Source organism: Megalobrama amblycephala, linkage group LG1 (assembly GCF_018812025.1).
Source record: "Megalobrama amblycephala isolate DHTTF-2021 linkage group LG1, ASM1881202v1, whole genome shotgun sequence".
NCBI classification, from domain to species: Eukaryota; Metazoa; Chordata; class Actinopteri; order Cypriniformes; family Xenocyprididae; genus Megalobrama; species Megalobrama amblycephala.
Window position 1 is genome coordinate 21,014,461 of NC_063044.1, and position 24,678 is coordinate 21,039,138.

Consider the following 24,678-nt stretch of genomic DNA (forward strand, 5'->3'; position numbering starts at 1 on the left):
GCTTTCCCTAACCTTACCCATATCCCACCTCAATAGCAGCAAAAGTGTTTTTCAATACAATATGAAAACAATAAGTACATTGTACTTATTTTTTGATGTAAGTACATAGTAGTTAAGGCCACTTAATATAAAGTGGGACCAATTTTTCTTTTGCTGAAACTTCGTTATCATGGAGAGTGCAGTTCATGGTTCCATAGCAACAACAGACGCCACGGGAGTGCAAGTGCTTTGAAAAGAAAGAGAAAGCGGCGCGGCCGCATATATGACGCGATATCTGTGAATGGCCCCTTTGAATGACAACTTTTTCTTTGCATGTGGAATATGGTATGAGACAACTAGAGAATAATAATAAAATAAAAATTATTTAGCAGACCGCATTATGTTTAACTTTTGAGATTTTCTGGGCCGGCAGTTTGAGACCACTGCTCTACAATGAGGATAAGCCACAGAGGGTCATTGCTGAAAGAGCTGTTCGCAGAGTGCTGTGCCAAAGCATATTCATGGAAAGTTGACTGGAAGGAAAAAGTGTGGTAGGAAAAGGTGTACAAGTGAAAGGAATGACCACAGGCTTGAGAAGATTGTCAGGTGAAGCCGATTTAAGAACTCAGGAGAGTTTCAAAGGGAGTGGACTGAAGCTGGAGTCAGTGCATCAAGAGCCACCACACACAGACATCTTCAGGAAATGGGCTACAACTGTCACATTCCACGTACCAGACCACTTCTGAACTGAAAACGACATCAGAAGCATCTTACCTGGGCTAAGGAGAAAATGAACTGGACTGTTGCTCAGAGGTCCAAAGTCCTCTTTTCATATGAAAGTAAATTTTGCATTTCAGTTCAAGGTCAGAAATCAAGGTCCCAGAGTCTGGAGGAAGAGTGGAGAGACACAGAAATCATGTTGATTTAAGTCCAGTGTGAAGTTTCCACAGTCAGTGATGATTTGAGCTGCCATGTCATCTGCTACTAACTGGTTTGCCTGTCATAATATTACTGTGCTGGATTGGCCAGCCAACTCGCCTGACCTGAACCCATAGAGAATCTATAGGGTATTGTCAAGAGGAAGATGAGAGACACCAGACCCAACAATACAGAAGAGCTGAAAGCCGCTATGAAAGCAAGCTGGGCTTCAATAACGCCTCAGCAGTGTCACAGACTGATCACCTCCATGCCAGGAAGAGTGCAGTTTTCGCCAGATATCAGCATGATAACAAATGTGACATTTTAATGTGACAAGATTAATAAACTGCAGATTTGGGATTTTCCTTAGTTGTCAGTTATAATCATCAAAATTAAAAGAAAAACATTTGAAATATATCAGTCTGTGTGTAATGAATGAATATAATATACAAGTTTCACTTTTTGAATGGAATTAGTGAAATAAATCAACTTTTTGATGATATTCTAATTATATGACCAGCACCTGTAGGCTGTAGTTCCTTTCGAGTGAGTATCAGAATCGCAGAAAGCTGTAAATCTCAGGCAAATATCTCTGCCATTTCTAAATGCTGTTTAAATATGAATGTAGGAAATTCTCTGTAAAATTTGGGAAAAACAGAATTTCTGTAAAAAATGAGGAAATTACTGATTTAATTAAAAAATAAATTAATTAAATTTTAAATAATACTTCCCCTGGAGAGGATGACAAGGAATCTCTTTATAATTTACAATCCAATCTGGATGAACTCTTTCTAGAGAAAGCAAAGGGCACATTTATTAGATCAAGAGAAACCCTTTAATATGATCTTTAGATTTTAGATGATCTTTATAATATAGTAAAAAGAATGCCAAATAACAAATCCCCATACCCGGACGGGTTACCCTTTGAATTTTTACCCTTTGAAAGTCTTTTGGGACTTTATTAAGCATCTTCTTTACGAAGTTTATTGAGTGTGCAATGAAAGGTGAATTGGCAGAATCAATGAAACAAGGCCTCATCTCTCTTATACTCAAGCCTAATAAGGAAAACAAATTTTTAGATAATTGACGCCCGATCACCCTTTTGAATTCTGATTATAGGTTATTGGCTTCTGTATATGCTGAAAAGCTCAAACCTTGTTTACAGACATAATTTCTAACACTCAGCCTGGCTTTTTAAAAGGAAGGCATATCTCTAGTATTAGATTAATCATAGATTATTCTGAATTTATAAACGAAGAGGCGTTAATTTTGTTTATCGACTTCTATAAAGCTTTTGATACAGTTGAGCATTCCTTTATTTTTGAAGCCCTTTGTTTGGTTTTGGTAGATCCTTTATTAAAATGATTTGTACTCTTTACAATAGAATTAATTGTGTCTTCTTAGCTTCTGGCACTTCCCCCAGATTTTCTGCGGGTCGAGGTATTGGCCAGGGATGCCCCATCACCTTTTCTTTTTCCGTTGGCTGCCGAGCTACTAAGCTTGCATATAAAACACTCAAATATTGAAGGCATAAATATTGGAGAGAATTCTTTAATAATTATTCAGTTAGCAGTTAGTCTTTTTCTTAAAAATGAATCACAAGTCTATGCTGCCATAAGTAATTTTAATCTTTGTATGTACATGATTCAGATCAAGTTTCTGTCAATGGCATTACAGTTAAACAGCATGTAAAATATCTTGGGGTCGATTTTTACAGATCAGGTTCAGAACGTCTTCATTAAAATTTTCAGCCAAGGTTAGATAAAACTAAAAAAATACAATGTCGCTGACTGCAGAGAGACGGGAGAGTCCTGCTGACTAAGGCTGAGGGAATATCACGCCTAGTTTAAATCTGTTGACTCTCTGTTGTTTTGTTTTATTTGGAGAAATAAAACAGAATGTGTTCAAAGAAAATCCTTGGTAAGAAGTTACTAGGAGGGTGTCTTAATGCTTTACATTTACAAACTATCAACTAGACATTCAAAATTAACTGGATTAAGAGTTGTGTTTCTAATAATAGATTACCCTGGTTTTATATCCCTAACCTAATATTCAAACACCATAAATTCTTACTATCTTGTAATATTAAGTGCAGCAAATTACCTATCAAACTCTTGAATTTCCACAAACAAGCTCTAGATTGCAGGAAGATGCTTTCAAACATAATCTTTCCCCACACACGTGTATTATGTGGAATAATGAAAATGTAACAAATCCCTTTTTTAAAGGAATGGGTGAGTCAAAATATATTTGTTTCTGATTTGTTTAGTGCTCAAGGAGACCTTCTCTCTTTTTCTGATTTTGTGTCTTTGAAAGGTGCTACAATTTCATTAAGAGACTTTAATAAGGTGATTAAAAGTATTCCTGGCAGTTTAAAAACTTTGATTAAAGAATTGTTTAAACAATCATATTTCTTCACTTGCAATCAATGGTGTTCATGTATTAGATAAAAAATGCAATAACTTCTTTATTAGAAATGATTTTTCTTCAAGAACCCTCCCTAAATGGACTATCTGTTATCTGTACTCTGATTTAATTTGATTAGAAGTAAAATTAAAGAACCCCATTTCAAAATTGCTCATATGTATTACACTTGTAATTTATTTTTGAGCAGGTTTTCTGAGAATGTATCATTTTTATGTTCCTTTTGTAATTCTGAAGAAGAATCAATTGTACATTTGTATTATCGGTGCTCATTCTCAAAGTCCTTTTGGTCAGAAGTTACCATGTTAGTTTTCTTCTGCTGTAACAAACCAGAATCACAGTCAGAATCAGAAAGAGCTTTATTGCCAGGTATGTTTACACATACTAGGAATTTGTTTTAGTGACAGAAGCTCCACAGTGCAACAGAGTGACAGCGACAAGACAAGACACATAATAAAAAGACTGGTACAAATGACTGAATCCATCATTTTCTTGTCTGATTTTCATTCTAAGGATGTTATACTTGATTACACTGTTTTACTACTTTGTCTTCTGGGTAAATTTCATCTTCACAAAGCCAGAATTATCCACTGTAAACCCAATTTTAGTTTTTACGTAATTTAAGAAAATGTCAAAACATTTCAAATCAAAGGTGTCGGAAATGTTTAACATCCTTGAATTTGTTGAAGAACCTTTAAATTTATAATTTAATTTACATTGACAAAATGTAATACTGTGTTGATTTAATTATTATAATCTTTTATGATGTCTGTATGCCCCCTATTTTATTGCATTTTTCTATATGTATACTTTATGTACAATTTAAAAAGAAAATTGAGTTTCAATTTAGATGGACACATGAATGAACTCATACAACCTTTTTAACATGTTTGTTTGTATCTTATTTGTCCCTTTTTATTTTAATACTAAGATTATCTGGTAAAACAGTTAGATTTATATGCACTTCTGTGATTTTAGACAATGCTGTGTGAGCAGGACTTTTATTTTGGAGTGACGACATGACGTCATAAGACTGCGACGAACTCCTTTATCTGCTGTGATTCTGCTGAAGAAAGGTTTGTTTTAAGAATTTAACCGTTTTAATCGATAGAAACAGTTCAATGAATTATATATTTGTTTTTTAACAAGCGATATGAAATTAGCTAATTTACTATCTAATGTATTTATTTATCTAACTGTAATGGAGGATATTTGTGTGAGTAAAACTCATTCATTGATGAGAAACAATAAACCTGCATCTCATTTCTCTCTATATAAATCATAAATCAGTTTATCATGAACACGAGTTCAGTCTGGAGAGTAATGATGGAGAAACTGAACTTTTCAACTCCGAGTCAATTGAATCAAACACTTTGAGAAATGATTCAGTGAATCACGACACGTGCTGCTCAAACAGTGAACATGAACGAGAACAACAAACACTAACAAACTAACCAATCATGTTTTCATCAGTGTAATCATTTAAATATAATCTATAATTCACTAAATACCAAGTGTAGATCATAAATGCCTACATATAAATTGTTTATTATAGTGTTAGTTTTCAGTGTCTTAGTCTAAACCATTAACTCTGTTAATTCTCTTCTTAAAGATGGAGTTTATTAAAGAGGAGGAGAGTGAAGACATAAAGATGGAGTTTATTAAAGATGAGACCGAAGACATGAAGATTGAAGAAACATTCATTGTGAAACATGAAGATACTGAGGAACAAACAGGTTGGTTTTATTCTCACAGCTGAACTCAGTCATTCGATCATTATTCAAATGTTCAGCTCTACAGAAATAGAGAATATTTTGTGCGACATTAAACCCAATATCTGCTTCTGAATAGAGAACTACGGTGACCGGGAGGGGACATGTTCGGTTCACTTAGTTTTGTCGTGGCCACGACATATAAAATCGTGGGAACGTGATAATATGTCGTGGCCACAAGATATTAATTCGTGGGAACGTGATAATAAGTCGTTCCCATATGATCTCGAGGCCACGACTTTACATCGCGGTCACGAGATCATGAGGGAACGAAATATTTTTCTCGTGGCCACGAATTCATTATGTTGAGGGAACGACATCTATTTCTCATGGCCACTAGTTACATGTGTAAACAACCTGCGCTACCATAGCAACCTGGAACTATCAGAAATGGATTATAATAATATTCATTTTAAATTAAGAAAAAGCGCGGAATTAAAAAGTGATTATTAACATGTTGCCTACTGTGTTGTGTGCGATGCCTACAGCAGCATCCGAATGAAGTTTTTCAATAAATATTAGAATATGCTGTGTATATTTTTATCACACCCAACAGTCTTTTAAAGCAGAACTAAGCAGGATTTGCGAAGCTCCCCCTACAGTTTCCTTCAGTGAATCACACTGTTGTAAATACTCCAAGCGCAGCTCTGGACTACAACGACTACGCTCACCAGCGCAGTAGTTTTGCAAATACAGTACAGGAAAGAGGAGGTGGGTAATTTGCAAATACAGTACACTCGATGGAGGTGGGTAATTTTCGAAATTGTCTTATAAAGACATAATATATACATTGTTTTTGAATTACCGTAAAGCATTACCGACATAATGAAGTCGTGGCCACGAGAAAAATATATCGTTCCCTCACCATATGATCTCGAGGCCACGACTTTACATCGTGTGGCCACGACATAAGGATGTCGTTACCTCGACAAAACGATCTCATGGCCACGACATATTATCACGTTCCCACGATTTTATATGTCCCCTCCCGGTCACCGTAGAGAACAATGGAAAAGTAAAGAAGTTTTTCTGTTCATGCTCAATAGTGTTGTACTATCATTTTAACATACTTGAACACAGCAGTAATTGAACATTAAAGTAATAGTTCACCCAAAAATAAAAACTATCCTATGATTAACTCATCCTCAAGGCTTCTTAGGTGTATATGACATTCTTCTTTCAGACAAATACAATTATTGACATTATTCTGAATAAGACAATATTATGAATAAGGCCTTTACATGAGTTGCTTTTAGAATATTCGGTGCTTCCCACAGGTTTGAAACATACTTGCGGTGGTAGCCGGGTGAAAAATCCCACGGCACAAATATGGTCTACTACACGTGACAAACAAATAATGTGTGATTTTTAACAGTATTTTTATTTATTAAAATGAATTTTAATTACATAGCATACGATTACATTTAATTACATACTAATATTATGCATTATTATGCATTGTAAATTATGCAAAATTACAGCATTTAAATGGTTCTCCTTTACCTATGTTCTCCTTGCTGTCATATAGTGTCTCTCTCAGTGAATGGGACACAGATTTTACTAGTAAAATTTATATAATGAATAATATGTCAAATAATGTTCTTTTTTCTTCCTGTGGGGGAGACTACAATAATTTACTATGAATTAAATGGAAATCAAATTAAATACAATTTATTGTGTAACCAAAATACCAATAATGCCCATAAGAAAAAGAAAAAACGTGTGACTTTTAATTACAAACAAGCCTGAAATACACCGGGGGCCCTTTCTTCGTACGTCGCTTATTACATCCGAGATCAAATGACACATCCAAGATGATATCATCGTGCTAATCATGATCCGGCTAATTGGGTTCTTCGAACACACCTGTTGTGTATGATTAGTATCGCTGGATTGAGTTATCTGAGATAATTGCGCGTTCATGTGTTGGCTTAAAAGGGGATATGTATCGATAGTAGAACATAATATATGTCGCGGTTCAAATGCACAAATGCATGTATGGCATAGACATCTGTACATCATGTGTGTAAAACTCCAGTCAAATCCAGCTAACTGAGTTAGCGACGTACGAAGAACAGGCCCCGGGACTCTTATTTTGAAATGTGTGTACTATTGCAGGCTGATCCTTCAGATTCTTACAACCGTATAAAACATTTTATATAAAGGCCATGAAGTAGACATTGTAATAATTCATCAACTTGAGTTCATTAGCAATCGCTTGGCATAAAACTGCGCTTTTCATTGATTGAGAATCACGTTGAAGCAGTCTGAAGCTCTGTTGCGCGAGCCTGTAGAACACTCAACAGCGCCGCCTTGTGACTTATATCTCCAAATATACTTGGGCGGGGGCCGGCGGTTAATATACCTGGGCTGCCTGCCTAAGTAAAGTCTATGTGTGGGAAGCACTGATTTTCCTTTCATGTTCCCGTTTTACATGTTATAGAACATAGATCGATTAATGCCAAATGTCATTACGTCCCCATGGCACGCCGTCTGACATCCTCTACAGAATCTCACATATCACCACACAGTTCGTCTTCGTTATGGTACCATATACAGTTTTGAGTGTTTCATTTTTAATTTTACAAAAGCAAATAGATACGGAGCCCTGCATATGAGTGCAAGAAAAAATAAATTGTACGCATAATTTACTAATTTGTTCCCTTGATCATGCACATGATTTATAAATCGAGGGAACAAATTAATAAACTGTGAGCACAATTTAGTAAATGGAGGGAATGAATTAGTAAATAGTTTGCTCAATTTAGCCTACTATTTATTTTCCATCTCGTGTGGGGCTCTGTAAATAGATGACGGTGGATACAAATTCTCCAGCAACAGGCCTCCTGCACTTTAATTCGGCAACTTTCAATAAAGGTGCCCTAGAATCAAAAATTGAATTTACCTCGGCATAGTTGAATAACAAGAGTTCAGTACATGGAAAAGACATACAGTGAGTCTCAAACTCCATTGTTTCCTCCTCCTTATATAAATCTCATTTGTTCAAAAGACCTCTGGAAAAAAGGCGGATCTCAACATAACACTACGTAACAGTCGGGATCATTAATATGTACGCCCCCAATATTTGCATATGCCAGCCCATGTTCAAGGCATTAGACAAGCCAGTATTAACATCTGGAGCAGCACAGCTGAATCAACAGACTTGGATAAGCAATCAAGAACAACAGCGAAAAATGGCAGATGGAGCAATAATAGCTGACATGATCCATGATATCATGATATTTTTAGTGATATTTGTAAATTGTCTTTCTAAATGTTTCGTTAGCATGTTGCTAATGTACTGTTAAATGTGGTTAAAATTACAATTGTTTCTTACTGTATTCACAGAGACAAGAGCCGTCATTATTTTCATTATTAAACACTTGCAGTCTGTTTAATTCATAAACACAACTTCATTCTTTATAAATCTCTCCAACAGTGTGTAATGTTAGCTTTAGCCACGGAGCACTATCAAACTCATTCAGAATCAAATGTAAACATCCAAATAAATATCATACTTACGCGATTAGATATGCTGCATGACAAACATTTTGTAAAGATCCATTTGTGGGTTATATTAGCTGTGTGAACTTTGTGCACTGTTTTATAGTTAAGAGCTTGGTGGGGCGGGGAGCGCGCGATTTAAAGGGGCAGCAGCCTGAATCGGTGCATAATTAATGATGCCCCAAAATAGGCAGTTAAAAAAATGAATTAAAAAAAATCCTTCTGGTATTTTGAGCTGAAACTTCACAGACACATTCAGGGGACACCTTAGACTTATATTACATCTTGTGAAAGAACGTTCTCGAGGTACTCAGAGGTACGTCAAACGGTTGACCACTTCCATGTGTGTATTATGTGTCCTGTAGCAAAGTGCGGCGAAAACTCCCACATGACGTTAATAGTGTGATTAAGGTGTGTACGTGTCTATAATGCACTCCAATAGGAGCTCAGGAACTCCTATTGGAGCTCAGTGAATTCAAGCACGCCTTTCAGTGTATTCAGAGCACCGCCATTACTGTTTAGAGTGCGTGGAATAGAGCGCTGTGATTGGTTGAGCGGATATATCGCATTCTGCAAAAAAAGGAGACTGGTGTTTGTCGTGTTTTGGAAAGAAAGGGAGGAAACATGACAGAATAACACGACAAATATAGCATTTTGCGCAAAATTAATAAATGACTTTTCAATACCGACATACAATACTGATTTTGGCTGAAACGCAAATTTTTAAAAAAATGGCGTTTATCACTTTTGGAACCAAACTCTTCAAATATTCCACAGTCAACTGTTAGTGGTATCATAACAAAGTGTAAGCAATTGGGAACAACAGCAACTCGGCCACGAAGTGGTAAGCCACTTAAAATCACAGAGCGGGGTCAGCGCTTGGTGAGGCTCACAGTGCGCAGAAGTCTCCAACTTTCTGCAGTCAATAGCTACAGACCTCCAAACTTTGTGTGGCCTTCAGATTAGCTCAAGAACAGAGTGTAGTGAGCTTCATGGAATGGCCGAGCAGCTTCCAAGCAAAGAGTAGGATGCAGTGGTGTAAAGCATTTTTTATTTTTTTTTAAGTTTATTGAAAAATAATACAGCCTCTGCTTTTAATAAAAGAATCAAAACAAAACAACCATTTTGAACAAAAAACTAAGAAAACCAAGCTTTTTTGTTTTATTATTATTATTTTTTTATAAAGACCATGTCTGGATCAGGGGCCGTATTCACAAAACATTTTATCTTACCACTAAGAGTTCTCCTAAATAGCAGTAAAAGTTCTTAGCTAAGAGTTTTCTCTTAAAAGCTATTCACCTCGTTGCTATGGAGTAAACACACAGTGATTGGCTGATGGGGGAGGAGTCAGCGATTTAATCATAGAAATATTGTAGAATGAGGTGTCATGTTTCCAAATTAAAATAAAGGTTTTAAAATACAAATGTTGCCCTATTCAAATAAATATTTTTTTATTAAAAATGTTGCCATATTCAAATAAAGGTTTTAAAATGTAGGCTAAGTGTCACTAATTAACCTAGTATACTGTATATACAGTTAATTGTGGACCGCCTCTTGGATGTCTGCATCTCAAGAGAATGCAGAATGCAAGCGACAAATTATGTTTTATAAACAAAGTTTGGGAGAAACACATTCAAACGGTCTTTCTAATCAACTCGAGAGGAGGAATATATACACAGACGAGAGCCGATTCACCTATAGTTACTTCGACAGTTTTCTGCATCCATCCGCCACCCCGTTCCTCACTCTCAACTAGGGATGCGGGGAGAACTTTGGGTTTAAGCTGAATTCCAAGCTCGGAGCCCTCGATCCCCTTGGACAGCACACCAAATACGCTTAATTTTAATTATTTTTTTTTACTCTGTTCAATCATTTGTAAATGTAAACTCATGAAAACCACTGCCACAATATTGTCCATCGGACAATATTATTTATGTAGGATTTATTTTTAGCGCCTCATCGTAGATTCAAATCTATAAATCAAAATGTTTTGCATTTATGAAAAAAAAGTTGAGCACCTAAGGCTTTATTGCTATTGCCTCAATGGTGTACAGTGTCTTTAGGTGGATTAGGACTGTTTGTGATTTGGTCTTAGTGACTTAGGAGTCCTCTTGACTACTCCTAACGTTTCACAGCTTTAGAAGCTAGTCTTAGCGCTAAAATGCTTTGTGAAATACTCTTAGAGCAAAAATTTAGGAGTCCTAAAATTAGGACTGACACGCCCATTATTTTTAAGAGTGTCTCCTAAATCGGCAAGTTAGGAGCTACTTTTAGCCTTAAGATGTTTTGTGAATACGCCCCCCTTGACTTGTGTGATTGCTCAGTACTGTTCCATGGACCACTTGAAGAGGCACGGTTGGATTAGGATTAGGCTCGGTACGCATGTAGTGAGATTGCTAACCCTGCCAGAGTACAGAATTGTTACTACTTATGTGTGTGCTATGTCTGACATAATTACAACAAATATCTTCTATAACTAATAGAACAGTACAATTTTCAATGAATTAATTAAACTATATTTAGGTTTATAACGGGTCCAGTTCTCACCTTATTGATGAACAGGAATAGTAGTTTGCGATTAAAGCTGCAAATTCCTCCATCAATGTCAACAAGCTGTGTTTAACAAGCTGATGATATTAACCAGATGTGAAAAATACAGAAGAGATACAGAATGTACGGTTGTGGGTCCCTTTGGACCAGGTTTGAAAACCACTGGTGTATTGAGTATAAGATCTTTAGATGGGATGGCCAACTCAGGTCCTGGAGGGACTCTATTCTGAAGAGCTTAGCTCCATCCTCGATCAAACACACATTCAAAATTTAACCCCAAGTCTCTGCAAGATGGTGGTCTTCCAGGACCAAAGCTGCCCATCCCTGATCCATAGGATAGGGTATATATCAGGGGTGTCCAACCCTGCTCCTGGAGAGCTTCCGTCCTGCAGACTTCAGTTTCAACCCTGCTCCAACACTCCTGTCTGTAATTATCAAGCAACCCTGAACACCATGATTATCTGGTTCAGGTGTGCTTGATTGGGGTTGGAGCTGAAATCTGTAGGATTGTAGCTCTCCGGGAGCAGGGTTAGACACCCCTGGTATAGATCATACATGTTGTTGGTTTTGATGCTTTAAAAATGTCTAAATTATTTTGTCTGTTTTTGCCCTAGACCTAATGGCACTGAAAGAGGCAAGTCATGAACTTAATGAAAGGGAAGAAGAGAAAAAACATGATAAACATAATGATTTCTTGACTGGGGAAAGAGCGACACAGGCTAAAAATTCTTCTTTACGAAAAAGAGCTCAAAAGACAGGATCTAAAAGTTATTTCACCTGCCAACAGTGTGGAAAGAGTTTTAAACAACATAGATACCTTAAAGTCCACTTGAGAGTTCACACTAGAGAGAGTCCCATCACTTGCCAACAGTGTGGAAAGAGTTTCAACCGTGAAGACTACCTTAAAGTCCACATGAGGATTCATACTGGAGAAAAGCCTTACACCTGTCAACAGTGTGGAAAGAGTTTCAGTCAAAAAGCATACCTTATAGTCCACATGAGGATTCACACTTTAGAGAAACCTTTCACTTGCCAACAATGTGGACAGAGTTTCAGTCAAAAAGGAAACCTTAAAGTCCACATGAGAAATCACACTGGAGAGAGCCCATTTGTCTGCCAACAGTGTGGAAAATGTTACAAAGAAAAAGGAAACCTTACAGTCCACATGAGAATTCACACTGGAGAAAAGCCTTACACCTGCCAACAGTGTGGAAAGAGTTTCAGTAGAAAAGGAAATCTTACAGCCCACATGACAGTTCACACTGGAGAGAGCCCATTCACCTGCCAGCAGTGTGGAAAGTGTTACAAAGAAAAAGGAAACCTTACAATCCACATGAGAATTCACACTGGAGAAAAGCCTTACACCTGCCAACAGTGTGGAAAGAGTTTCAGTAGAAAAGGAAATCTTACAGCCCACATGACAGTTCACACTGGAGAGAGCCCATTCGCCTGCCAACAGTGTGGAAAGAGTTACAAAGAAAAAGGAAAACTTGAAATCCACATGAGAGTTCACACTGGAGAAAAGCCTTACACCTGCCAACAATGTGGAAAGAGTTTCAATATAAAAGGAAGTCTTACAGTCCACATGAGAATTCACACTGGAGAAAAGCCTTACACCTGCCAACAGTGTGGAAAGAGTTTCAGTAGAAAAGGAAATCTTACAGCCCACATGACAGTTCACACTGGAGAGAGCCCATTCACCTGCCAGCAGTGTGGAAAGTGTTACAAAGAAAAAGGAAACCTTACAATCCACATGAGAATTCACACTGGAGAAAAGCCTTACACCTGCCAACAATGTGGAAAGAGTTTCAATATAAAAGGAAGTCTTACAGTCCACATGAGAATTCACACTGGAGAGAGCTCATTCACCTGCCAACAGTGTGGAAAGAGTTTCAATCGAAAATATAAACTTGAAACCCACATGAGAATTCACACTGGAGAAAAGCCTTATACCTGCCGACAATGTGGAAAGAGTTTTACTGTAAAAGGAAACCTTATAGCCCACATGAGAATTCACATTGGAGAAAAGCCTTACATCTGCACTCTGTGTGGGAATAGCTTCGCACGGGAACTAAGCCTTAGGGAACATATGAATATTCACACTGGAGAGAAGCCTTTTACATGTGATCAGTGTGGAAAGAGTTTCAGGCATAAAGTGACCCTTTATAACCACATGAAAATTCATACTGAAGAGAAGCCATTTATATGTGATAAGTGTGGTAAGAGTTTCAGATTTAAATTTAACCTCAAGAGCCACACGAGGATTCACTCGAAAGAGAACTCTTTTAGAAGTCATCACTGTGGAAATAGCAGAGGTGTAAACAGTACCTAAAAACAATACTTGAATAAAAGTTCAGATACCTTATCAAACACCTTTGATTCACAATGGACTTCCGGCAAGATGGCGCTCTGAGCAGCAACATTTTCCAGAGCTCTTCAATCCATCCCTCAAAAAAGCAAGCTAAATCTCATTTGTTTACGTTAAAATAATTATAGGAGTTTCAAAATAAATATAGACATTTATTTCTGTTTGATGAACAACAATCACAGTTATATAACTTAAGCGAGAAACCAAGCAACATGAACAAACGCAGTGCTCCACCACCTATGCCGGACAAATTACAAAACATGAAAATAAACAGAGCAGTGGAAGAGAAAGAACCTCCGGATGATATCGCTACTAATTGTTATCAAGTTGGCGAACAGATTTGACATCCAAGAGAGAAGGATGGAAGATCTCTCCCGTAAAATGGAGGAGAATTCCAGCCTGATTGCCGTGATGAGAGAAGAGGTAACCGATTACAAAAACAAAACGGTGGAGTTAGAACGGCAAGTCGGTAAACTGCATGATGAAATGAAGGCGCTGACAGAAAAGCGTAATGAGCAGGAAAGATACAAAAGCAGATGGAACTTGATGGAGAACTTGATGGAGATGGAGATGCAATGGTGGTTTCTCTCCTTTCAAAAATCGCGCCGGGAGTGCCGTGGAATGTAGATGACATGGTGGACACTGTTCATCGTATTGGTAGGAAGGAGCAGAGTCGTACGAGACAAGTGATCATCCAGTTTGTTAAACGGGAATGCAGAAATGAGATCTGGAAGCTTTCCAAAGAGTGTGATGTATGCGAACAGGCTGGCGTTCGATTTGCAGAGGATCTAACCAAAGAAGACAAGATGGCTCGGGAGCTGCTATGGCCAAAGATTAAAGAGGCAAGAGATCAGAAGAAAAGGGCATATTTTCGTGGGCCTTCTGGGTTCATAGAAAATGTGCAGATTTTCCCATAAGAATGCAAAGTGTGTTTTCTCAGAGATTTATTAACGTGAAAATGAGACACGTGAGGTTATGCTTTGAGGGACCATTATGTGACGTTACCTTTTTCACACATTTATTGTGGTGTGTTATTGTTAGCTTGTTCTAGTTAATTGTACTACTACTGAATACTATGTTTACATTTTGTTCTAAGTTTTCCTTTATTTCGTTAAATACCAGGGGGCTTAAAGACAGTATTAAGAGAAAGGCTATATTTTTATTTTGTAAAAGGCAACAGGCACAGTGTATTTTTTTGCATAAACATTCAGATTTTTCTGAATGTTTATGGTTATAATGGACAATCAAGGAACAAAATATTGTTGGAACAAATTTCAGAGACTATTAGTGATTTGAAAGCACTTTTGGCAACTGATAATATTTTAGTGGGAGGAGACTTTAATTGTGTCCCTGACGAATGGTTGGATAGATTCCCAACAAAGTATGTTGATTATGAACACAATCAAAATATTACTAATTTTTGCCTTAATAATTCCCTAATAGATGTCTGGAGACATGTTAATCCTGAATTAAGACAATATTCATGGTTAGACCCAATGGAACTTGTAAATCAAGAATAGATTTTTGGTTGATAACACAGGAACTCTTCAAATATGTTTCACAAGCTAAAATTTCTGCAGCTCCTATTACTGATCATTGTATAGTTACTGTCACATTGATGCCTGATACAGGAATAATATGTAGACAAAAATATTGGAAGTTTAATGCAAATTTTCTAAATGATGAGCAGTTTTGTAATATGATTAGAAAAATCTTATATTCAGTCAAGACAAATGAAGGGATTGACTCATGTGGAAAGAAGTGGGAATTTTTTTAATATAAAGTGAGAAAGTACTGATTATGTTAATTGATTATGGTAAAAGACTGTGTAAAAAGCAGAAAGAATTTGAGAGGCAGCTTATTAAGGACATTAATGATTGTTGTAAGAAGGATCTGTCATTAGATATTAATAAGGAAGAAATGATTAGATTACAATCTAAATTAGATGATTTGTACCTGAAAAAGGCACAAGGGCATACATACGATCCAGAGCAAAATGGATTGAAGATGGTGATAAAAACAGTTCCTATTTCAGTAGATTAGAAAAAACAAGACAAGAAAGAAATGCACTTACTACTTTAAATATAAATAATAAAATTGTAACTGATCCAAAAGAAATAGATAATGAAGTATATACATTTTATCAAACCCTGTATTCGTCATCCTTTTCTGAGGCAAACTCTGAAAATTTCTTCAAAAAAGTAGATCCTTTTATTCCTAATTTTTTTTTTTTTTAAATGATTTATGACTCTGATTTAAAAATTGAAGAAATTGATACAGCTATAAAGAAAATGGCTTTAGGGAAGTCACCAGGGGTCTCATTTATAAAACTGTGCGTAGGATCCCTACTAAAAGTTTACGTGCGCCCAAAAGCCTAAAATGGCGTACGCCAAAAAATATTCAGATTTATAAAACCGTGCGTACGCACACCTGTATGCAATGTTCCCTTTATAAATCACAGATCACCCGCAGATGTGCGTACGTGAACCAGCCTCATATCCCGCCCTGCACACGCCCATTTTTAACCATACATAGTCAATGCAAATCACCTCATGACTGCTGATCGGCATGTAAATGAATATGGAATCCCATATATACCTGGAAAACTGGCATGCGACCCACCAATTAATTCATAGAAGAAAGTGAAAACGTGTATTTGTGTTACTTTGAATAATGACGACAGGTGAGAAAAGAGCAAAAAAACGTAATTTCTCAGACACTGAGATTGAAACATTTGTAGGGGAGGTGGAGGCTCGGAAAATGGTGTTATTTGGTGGCCACAGCAGTGGGGTCACTAATAAAAAGAAGCAGTGCGAGTGGCAAAGTGTTGCTGCTGCTGTCAATTTTGTCAGTGGGACAGAACGGACAGTTGCAGAATTAAAGAAAAAATGGTCCGACCTGAAGGTATACTAATTTTTTTTTTTTACCAACATATTAAATTTGTTTTATTATATATAAATAGCAATATTGCATTTCAAAAAGTTTTATTTACATGTGCTTACAGTATGTAAAATAGATTCTCATTTAAGGTGGAGGCAAAGAGAAAACTGTCTTCCCACCGCCAGAGCGTGGCTGCAACTGGTGGGGGCCCAAGTACAGCTGATCTGAAATCAGTGGACAGCAAAATCGCTCCCATAATTGGGGAAGTCAGCGTGTGTGGGATTGTGTCGGAAAAGGAGGGAGACACTGACGTGACTGAAACCACAGAGGAGAAAGGTTAAACAGATTTTTATTTATCATTAACGCTGTACATTTGAGTGTTTGGGTGCCAATTGTTTGTCTTCCAGTCCTTCCGGAGTCTGAAGCTGTTGGTGAACAGGAGGTTCAGGGTGAGGGGTTCTCGGATGCAGATGCACAGCGTCCGGCTCAAAGCAGTGCACCTTCTGCGTCTGCCACGTCCAAAAGTGGTCGGGTACTCACTGATGCAGTCCTGCAGTTGCAGCGAGACACAATAAACGCTGTCAACAGAGTTGCAGATGAGCTACGGCAGATGAGAGAAGTGATGTAAGAAATTGCACAATTAATAAAAGATGCAGTTAAAACATGAACCTTGAGTTTTGTCTCTTTACAAACGCCGCATGACATCCACACGGATTCTTGCACCTCGTTGATATCCCTCTTGTCGGCCAGGGGGCTGTGGCTCATGGTCATAATGCTGGGGTAGAGGGAGATCAGGAGGGAGAGGAATACCATTCCTCACTGCTATATTGTGCAAAACACCACACGCCCTTATAATCTTGCACACTTTTGCTGGATGGTATAAAAGTCTGCCACCCGAGGCATCCAGAGCACGCCATCTGCATTTCAGGATGCCGATGGCACGCTCCACAACTGAGCGGGCACGAGAGTGGACCTCGTTATAATGAGTTTCCTCTGCGCTCTGCGGGTTTAAAAATGGGGTGAGGAGCCAGCGTCTCAGGGGGTAGCCACTGTCGCCTGCAGGTTATAATTGTATTAAAAGCAACAAAAATTGTTACAGTTTCTACTTTTTAATATTGTTAAACTCACCAAGAAGCCAGCCATCACGTACTGCGCCTGCATTTAGTCTGTTCCCTACACTGCTATGTGTCAAGATAAAGGAATCATGTGTTGAACCAGGCCAGCGTGCCACAATGTTTGTGAGGGTCATGTTGGAGTCACATATGACTTGCACATTAATAGAATGCACATGCTTTCTATTAACATAAACAAATTCATTTTCAGATGGTGCCCTTATAGCAACATGAGTGCAGTCAATTGCGCTGATTACATTTGGGAAACCAGACATTGCTGCAAATTGCATTTTAATTTCGGCCTGTTCTCGCACAGTGTAGGGGAACCTGATGTATCGACTACCCATATTAACTATACCATTCAAAGTGACAGATATTATGGCACTCAGGGACAGCTGTGATATACCAGACCTAGATGATAGATTCCAAAAGAATTATTTCATATACAAAAAGGCAAAGACAAAGTTAAGGATTACTTATAGTTTTTTTATACATATAAATCATTTAGCTGTCTGCCAATTCCCGCTGGAAACAGCCGGTTGCCAAGAACCCCACAGTGGTGAGGACTTGTATTTGGACTGGGATGGCATGGTTCCGGCGTGTTGCCCTCTCTAATACTGGACCCAATTCAGCACATAGATCCAAGAGCACAGCTTTAGGGAACAGTGATGGAAATAACGGCGTTATAAATAACGCGCGTTACTAACGCCGTTACTTTTTTCAGTAACGAGTAATCAAACGAATTACTTTTTCTCCCGTTACAACGCCGTTACCGTTACTGACAAAAAAAATGCCGCGTTACTATAATTGAGCTCACTGAAGCGGTTTCATCCGAGTAAGCTCTCTCTCAGCCATAGGACCTGCAAAGTTTTTTTCTCTGGTGTGTGCTGCGGTTAGTCATACACAAATATAATTTTAAACTGATAATAATGTATGATGCGCTGTGTGTGTGTCTGTCAGAGCATGCGCGCGAAGCGCGAGCTCAAACCAGCATCTCCAATATTGCTGGATAAAGCTAGATTATAGAGTTTAAGATGGTTTAAGTTTTAACTGCTTTGTATCGAATCCAATAAAATAAGTATTTTTATTGTTACAAACGGCTCCTGTGAGGCTCATGTGAGAGTGCGCACACACACACACACACACACACCTCATTTACATTTAGTTCACACTTTAATTCATCCTCTCTAATCTACATGTAGCCTATACTGGTGATTATACTGGATTTAATACAGATCACTGCTTTGATATCTTAAATATGAGATGATTCTGTATTCATGACGACAACCCTACTTTGTGCTGCTCTTTATTTTGAAAAGGTTTTGTGATCATTGTCTCTTCTGATCTAATTTCACTACTGCAATCAATTTACTTTTTATTAGATAATCAAGACTTTCAGTTATATATATATATTATATTGATGTGGTTATTTGGGAGCAGTGGTTGATGAAGATGATGGTGTTTTATTGGTGTTTTATCCATGCCATGTAGAGATAACAGTATTGTCTTTCATTAAAGCAGTTTATAGGATTTTCTCATACATTGTGACTCCAATAATCAGTTTCTAACAGCAAACACTCAGAATAAAGTGAGATGATCTGCTAATGATCTGAATGTCTTGTTGAATGAGTGTTGATAGTCTGAGGATCATCAATATGAACAGAGAAACTGCTGAAAACACTCTTTATTTCATGTCAATAGTTCCTGTTTTCACCTCATTTATTATGCTGATGTCTTCAGATCTGCTGTAAATTGACACTTAAAGCTCATTTCATTGCTGTCAACAGACTGAGGGGATTTGATGGTGTTTATGTCTGCTTATTTCTGTCTTCATGCCATAAATGTTTTTCTTACAGTTCTTTACTAATTTTCTAGATATTTGCCATTATTTTAATGAAGAAACAGAATAAAATTTAATTTATAACTTTTTGCTTCTAATTCTGCCTCATTTGCTTTACGATAGATGGATATAAATGATTAATGCAATTAGTTTAAGAGTGAAATACAAAAGGGGTTAATATAGAAAGAAAGAAAGAAAGAAAGAAAGAAAGAAAGAAAACAACTTGTCATGCATACTTAGAACAAGAATCATTTTCTGACATTCAAACACTGTATTGAAGGATCACAATGCAGCCCAAAATACTCTTTAATTGTCATTTTAAATCTTTATACATTTAAAATATAATGAAATTTAGTATGATCTCTTACTCTTTTATATACTTTATTAAGTACTGGTCAAAATGAATGTTGTTTCATTTTTACATAAATATATCTGTTACACTAAATGATGATGGGACACTAAAACATTTGGTTTTCACAAAAGTAATTTGAAACATTAAAATAGACACTTGCATTTAATGGGTTTTCTATTTAAATTTCGCTTTTGTACATTTAATTTGATGCAGACACTACAGTTTGATTTCTGGTCTTTAACCCTATAAAAACAAACACAGTAACTGATATCTTTGATTTGGGCAGATCAGCTCCTCCAACCAATCTGTAGTTCAGTCAGTGAAGCTCCTCCCACTACAGGTCACTACCAGTGAAGCTCCTCCCACAGCAATCACATCATCAAGTGAAGCTCCTCCCACATCAGTTCATCAATAAATGCAGAATTATTCCCATCAGATGAGCACTGAAGCATCAGGAAGAGGAAGACCTGAAATCTGCAAAGACTGAGTTTATTGAAGAGGACAATGAGAACATGAGTGATCCAGAACCTGCAGAATGAAACACACTGAAGATACTGAAGAACAAAGAGGTTGAACAACATTGATGTTCTTGCACATTTAGATAAACTATCAAATACATACTGAACTTTTAATGACAACATTCATGTTAGAAAGATTCAAACACTTCTGCATATTTAGATATGCAGTTAAACTATGAAATTATACATAATGTTCTTTTCTAGCTCAGTAAAGGGAAGTTTGAGAAACTTTCATACTGATTGTCAACATCAGATCAAACTAAATAGTTTACATTTGTTTCATATAAATCATAAATCATAAGCATTCAAACAATACTTACAATGTGTTCAGAAGACTTCTCTGTGGTCTGTTCGTGCTCAAGGGTTTAGTAATAAGAATATCGGTAGACAATTATTTGAAATTAATGTAGTAATAGTTTTAATTACAATTTAACAAAAGTAAAGGCAAACAAAGGTTATTAACAAAGTTATCTAAACAAAGCAAAGTTTCAATCAAAGGTGTAAAAAGCTGGGTTTCTCGTGTCGAGAGACACTGCTCAATCAGTATCTGTCTGGCCAGTCTTCTCATCAGTCTTTTATACTCAAACAGTTCACTGCCGATGTTAACTTCTCTTCTGCTGTCATCAGTTGGAGAGCTGCCAAGTCTTCCACCATCCTTTTAAGGTGTTTCTGACGTAGCCTGCTTTTCCTCCTGTTAGCTCTCCTCTTGGCTCTTCTCCTCTGTGTCCGTCTCGTTTTTGTCTGTAAACATGCCTTATCTACAACATTACAATTCTTTTGTATCTAATACATAAATGTTTTCTACTCTGTTACTTTAATATACTATACACCACAGTTTAATAGTTAACATATACTGTAAGTAAAGTAGTCATATACAAATTACTTTAACATGGTCAAGTATACATGCATACATAATATGTCATTAGTTTGCTTTTCTACATTACATCATTTTAATACATTTTAATGCATCATCACTAATTGGGTTACATAAAACTACTACAAAGCCAAAACAACTTTAAACAAAATAGAGTAATTGCATAATCATCAATTGCCTTTTATTAATTAACAATTGTTAATTTTATGAATAAACTGTAACACCAAAATGTTTGAAGTAAATGAACTTTCCAGAATGGCTGACAGGGTTGTGAGTGAAACTTGAGCAAAATCTCTTCTTACAGTAACTTTGGTAACAGGGTTGATGAATGCAGTCATTCATTTGTGTAAAAACTGAGACAATGGATTGAGATTATTCTCTTGTCCTCCCATCATGCTGTAGAAAGAGCCCAGATGATGTCACTTCCTGGTGTCACAGTTTTAAGAAATCCTCTGATTTTGAAAGAAGGAAAATCATGTCAGAAGTAACAGGGTTGAGTGAATCATGCAGGACACTGATAATAACACATTTAAAGATGCAGTCAGTCTAGACTTTGAGCATGTGAACTTTCAACAGTCAAGATATGACGTGATATTTTTTTAAAAACATAAATAACAAATAATAATCACTACAAAATTTTTAAATATACAATCTACTCTACTGCAAACTTCACTTGATCTTGTGTTTCTGGTGTCCCACATTCACATGTGTATGAAAGGAAGTCAGTGGAAGGAGAAGTCTGCAGTGAACGGCCCTTAATAATTACACAGTTTTAGGAAAATAAATTAAATATCAACCTAAAAGTTGATGTCAAAATTTGGCTGTTAATATCACATTAGATCATTTTGTCATTGATTGAAAATATTTCAGAGCAATGTTTTCTTTATTTTCTTAATATTATTTATAATGAATTATTAAGAATTATTTAAGGGAAGGTGGCAGAGCAGCTATTTGGGAAATTCTGTAGCCAGAAGACGTCCATTCAGTGCTGATTGTCTTAATTCAGTAAATCTTGATGTAAAAACATTTGAAATTGGAGTCAGATTAAACGAGCAGCTAAAGTAAAATTGACACTAAATTCTAAAATTAAGTGAACTTCACAGGAGCGCTGAAAAGACGTACACACATTATACCTTCACCAGACCACTGGATTCTGTCGCTGGAACGACAGCTGGTCCTTTACGATCGGAAGATTAATGTTAAAGTTTCAGGGACATATGCAACTAATTTATGCAAATGCATCAAAATGATCGTAATGTTTTGTAGCAGTTGTCTATCACAACAAGTCTCAATTTTATGACCTTTTTACTTCATATTTCTCTCTTTATTTTGATTTACTGAAAGTGAAATTACATTTTTCTCTTTCATTTCAGAGCTGATGGAAGTGAAGGAGGAGAGTGAAGAACTGAGTGAAGTGGAGGAGGAACATCATGACAAACCTGGAGAAAAACCTTTGAGTCGCTCAAAGACTAAAAAGACATTTTTAAAGAAAAGAGACAAGAAATCTACAACCTGCACTCAGTGTGGAAAGAGTTTCACTACCAAACATAGTCTTGAACGTCACATGAGGATCCACACCGGAGAGAAGCCGTTCACATGTGATCAGTGTGGAAATAGTTTGTCAACCAGACATCATCTTAAGGAACACATGAGAGTTCACACTGGAGAGAAGCCATTCACATGTGATCAGTGTGGAAAGAGTTTCTCAACCAAACAATATCTTGAGGTTCACATGAGAGTTCATACAGGAGAGAAGCTGTTCACATGTGATCAATGTGGGAAGAGTTTCAGTCAATCATCAACCCTTAAAGCACACATGAGGATCCACACTGGAGAGAAGCCGTTCACATGTGATCAGTGTGGGAAGAGCTTCAAACAGAAAGGACATCTTAAGAATCATATGAAAGTTCACACTGGAGAGAAGCCGTTCACATGTGATCAATGTGGGGAGAGCTTCACACAAAGAGGAAATCTTAAGAGTCATATGAAAGTTCACACCGGAGAGAAGCCACACACATGTGATCAATGTGACAAAACATTTCTCTGGGCATCAAACCTGAAGAGACACCTGAGAGTTCATACAAAGGAGAAGCCACATTCATGTTCTGTGTGTGGAAAGAGTTTTTCACTGCTGTCATATTTAAATGAACATGAGAAAACACACACTGGTGTGAGAGAGTACGTGTGCTTTGAGTGTGAGAAGACTTTTGCTACATGGAGCGATTTAAAAAAGCACCACAGAATTCACACTGGAGAAAAACCTTACAAGTGTTCACACTGTGACAAGAGATTCAATCAGTCATCACATATGAAAACACATGAGAGGATCCACAGCAGAGAGAAGCTGCACACGTGATCAGTGTGGAAAGAGTTTCTCTTTTAAAAGTCACCTGAAGATACACATGAAGATCCATGCAGTGGAGAAACCACATCACTGCAGTCTGAAATGAAGTAGTTCATTTTTATGTGCTGAACAAAAAAATCTCTTCTGTGTAAGTTAGCCACAGCCAACTTACACAGAAGTCTCTCCTCTCCAGCTATAGTTGGTGCCATGGGTGACAAGTTTTATTTATTTATTTTTTGCAGTTACAAATTGTCTTTTTGTACCTGCATCAGCAAATTATTCACAAAAATTTTAAAGGTCCCCTAGAACATGTTTTTACAAGATGTAATATATGTCTAAGGTGTCTCCTGAATGTGTCTGTGAAGTTTCAGCTCAAAATACCCCATAGTTTTTTTTTAATTAATTTTTTTAACTGCCTATTTTGGGGCATCATTAACTATGCACTGATTTACACTCGACCCCGCCCCCTGCCAATCGTGTCTTCCCTGCCACACGAGCTCTGGACTATATTACAGCGCATTTACAAAGTTCACACAGCTAATATAACCCTCAAATGGATCTTTACAAGATGTTCGTCATGCACGCTGTATGCATGCTTCGAATTATGTGAGTAAAGTATTTATTTGGATGTTAACGTTTGATTCTGCATGAGCTTGAGGCTGTGCTCCGTGGCTAATGGCTAATGCTACACTGTTGGAGAGATTTATAAAGAATGAAGTTGTGTTTATGAATTATACAGACTGCAAGTGTTTAAAAATGAAAATAGCGACGGCTCTTGTCTCCGTGAATACAGTAATAAACGATGGTAACTTTAACCTAATTTAACAGTACATTAGCAACATGCTAACGAAACATTCAGAAAGACAATTTACAAATATCACTAAAAATATCATGTTATCATGGATCATGTCAGTTATTATTGCTCCATCTGCCATTTTTCGCTGTTGATCTTGCTTGCTTACCTGGTCTGATGATTCTGCTGTGTACATCCAGATGTTCTGCCCTTGTGAAATGCATTGAACATGGGCTGGCATTATGCAAATATTGGGGCGTACACCCCGACTGCTACGTAACAGTCAGTGTTATGTTGAGATTCACCTGTTCTTCTGAGGTCTTTTAAACAAATGAGATTTATATAAGAAGGAGGAAACAATGGAGTTTGAGACTCACTGTATGTCATTTCCATGTACTGAACTCTTGTTATTTAACTATGCCAAGTTAAATTTAATTTTTGAATCTAGGG

General features: G+C 37.0%; 3 protein-coding genes across 4 annotated transcripts in view; 2 read left to right on the forward strand and 1 right to left on the reverse strand.

Annotated features, from left to right (window-relative positions):
* The window catches only part of LOC125244061 (stonustoxin subunit alpha-like), a 1,172,099-nt gene that overhangs the window by 175,256 nt on the left and 972,165 nt on the right, over window positions 1-24,678 (reverse strand). The window lies entirely within an intron of this gene.
* Window positions 4,765-17,063, forward strand: LOC125244201 (gastrula zinc finger protein XlCGF57.1-like). Its single transcript, XM_048154250.1, has 2 exons — window positions 4,765-5,057; window positions 11,762-17,063. Exons 1-2 carry the CDS (start codon window positions 4,934-4,936, stop codon window positions 13,477-13,479), a joined length of 1,842 nt encoding a protein of 613 aa, XP_048010207.1. The 5' UTR covers window positions 4,765-4,933; the 3' UTR covers window positions 13,480-17,063.
* LOC125244721 (gastrula zinc finger protein XlCGF7.1-like) lies at window positions 22,296-23,600 on the forward strand. Its single transcript, XM_048154896.1, has one exon. The coding sequence runs from the start codon at window positions 22,470-22,472 to the stop codon at window positions 23,445-23,447; it is 978 nt and encodes a 325-aa protein (XP_048010853.1). The 5' UTR covers window positions 22,296-22,469; the 3' UTR covers window positions 23,448-23,600.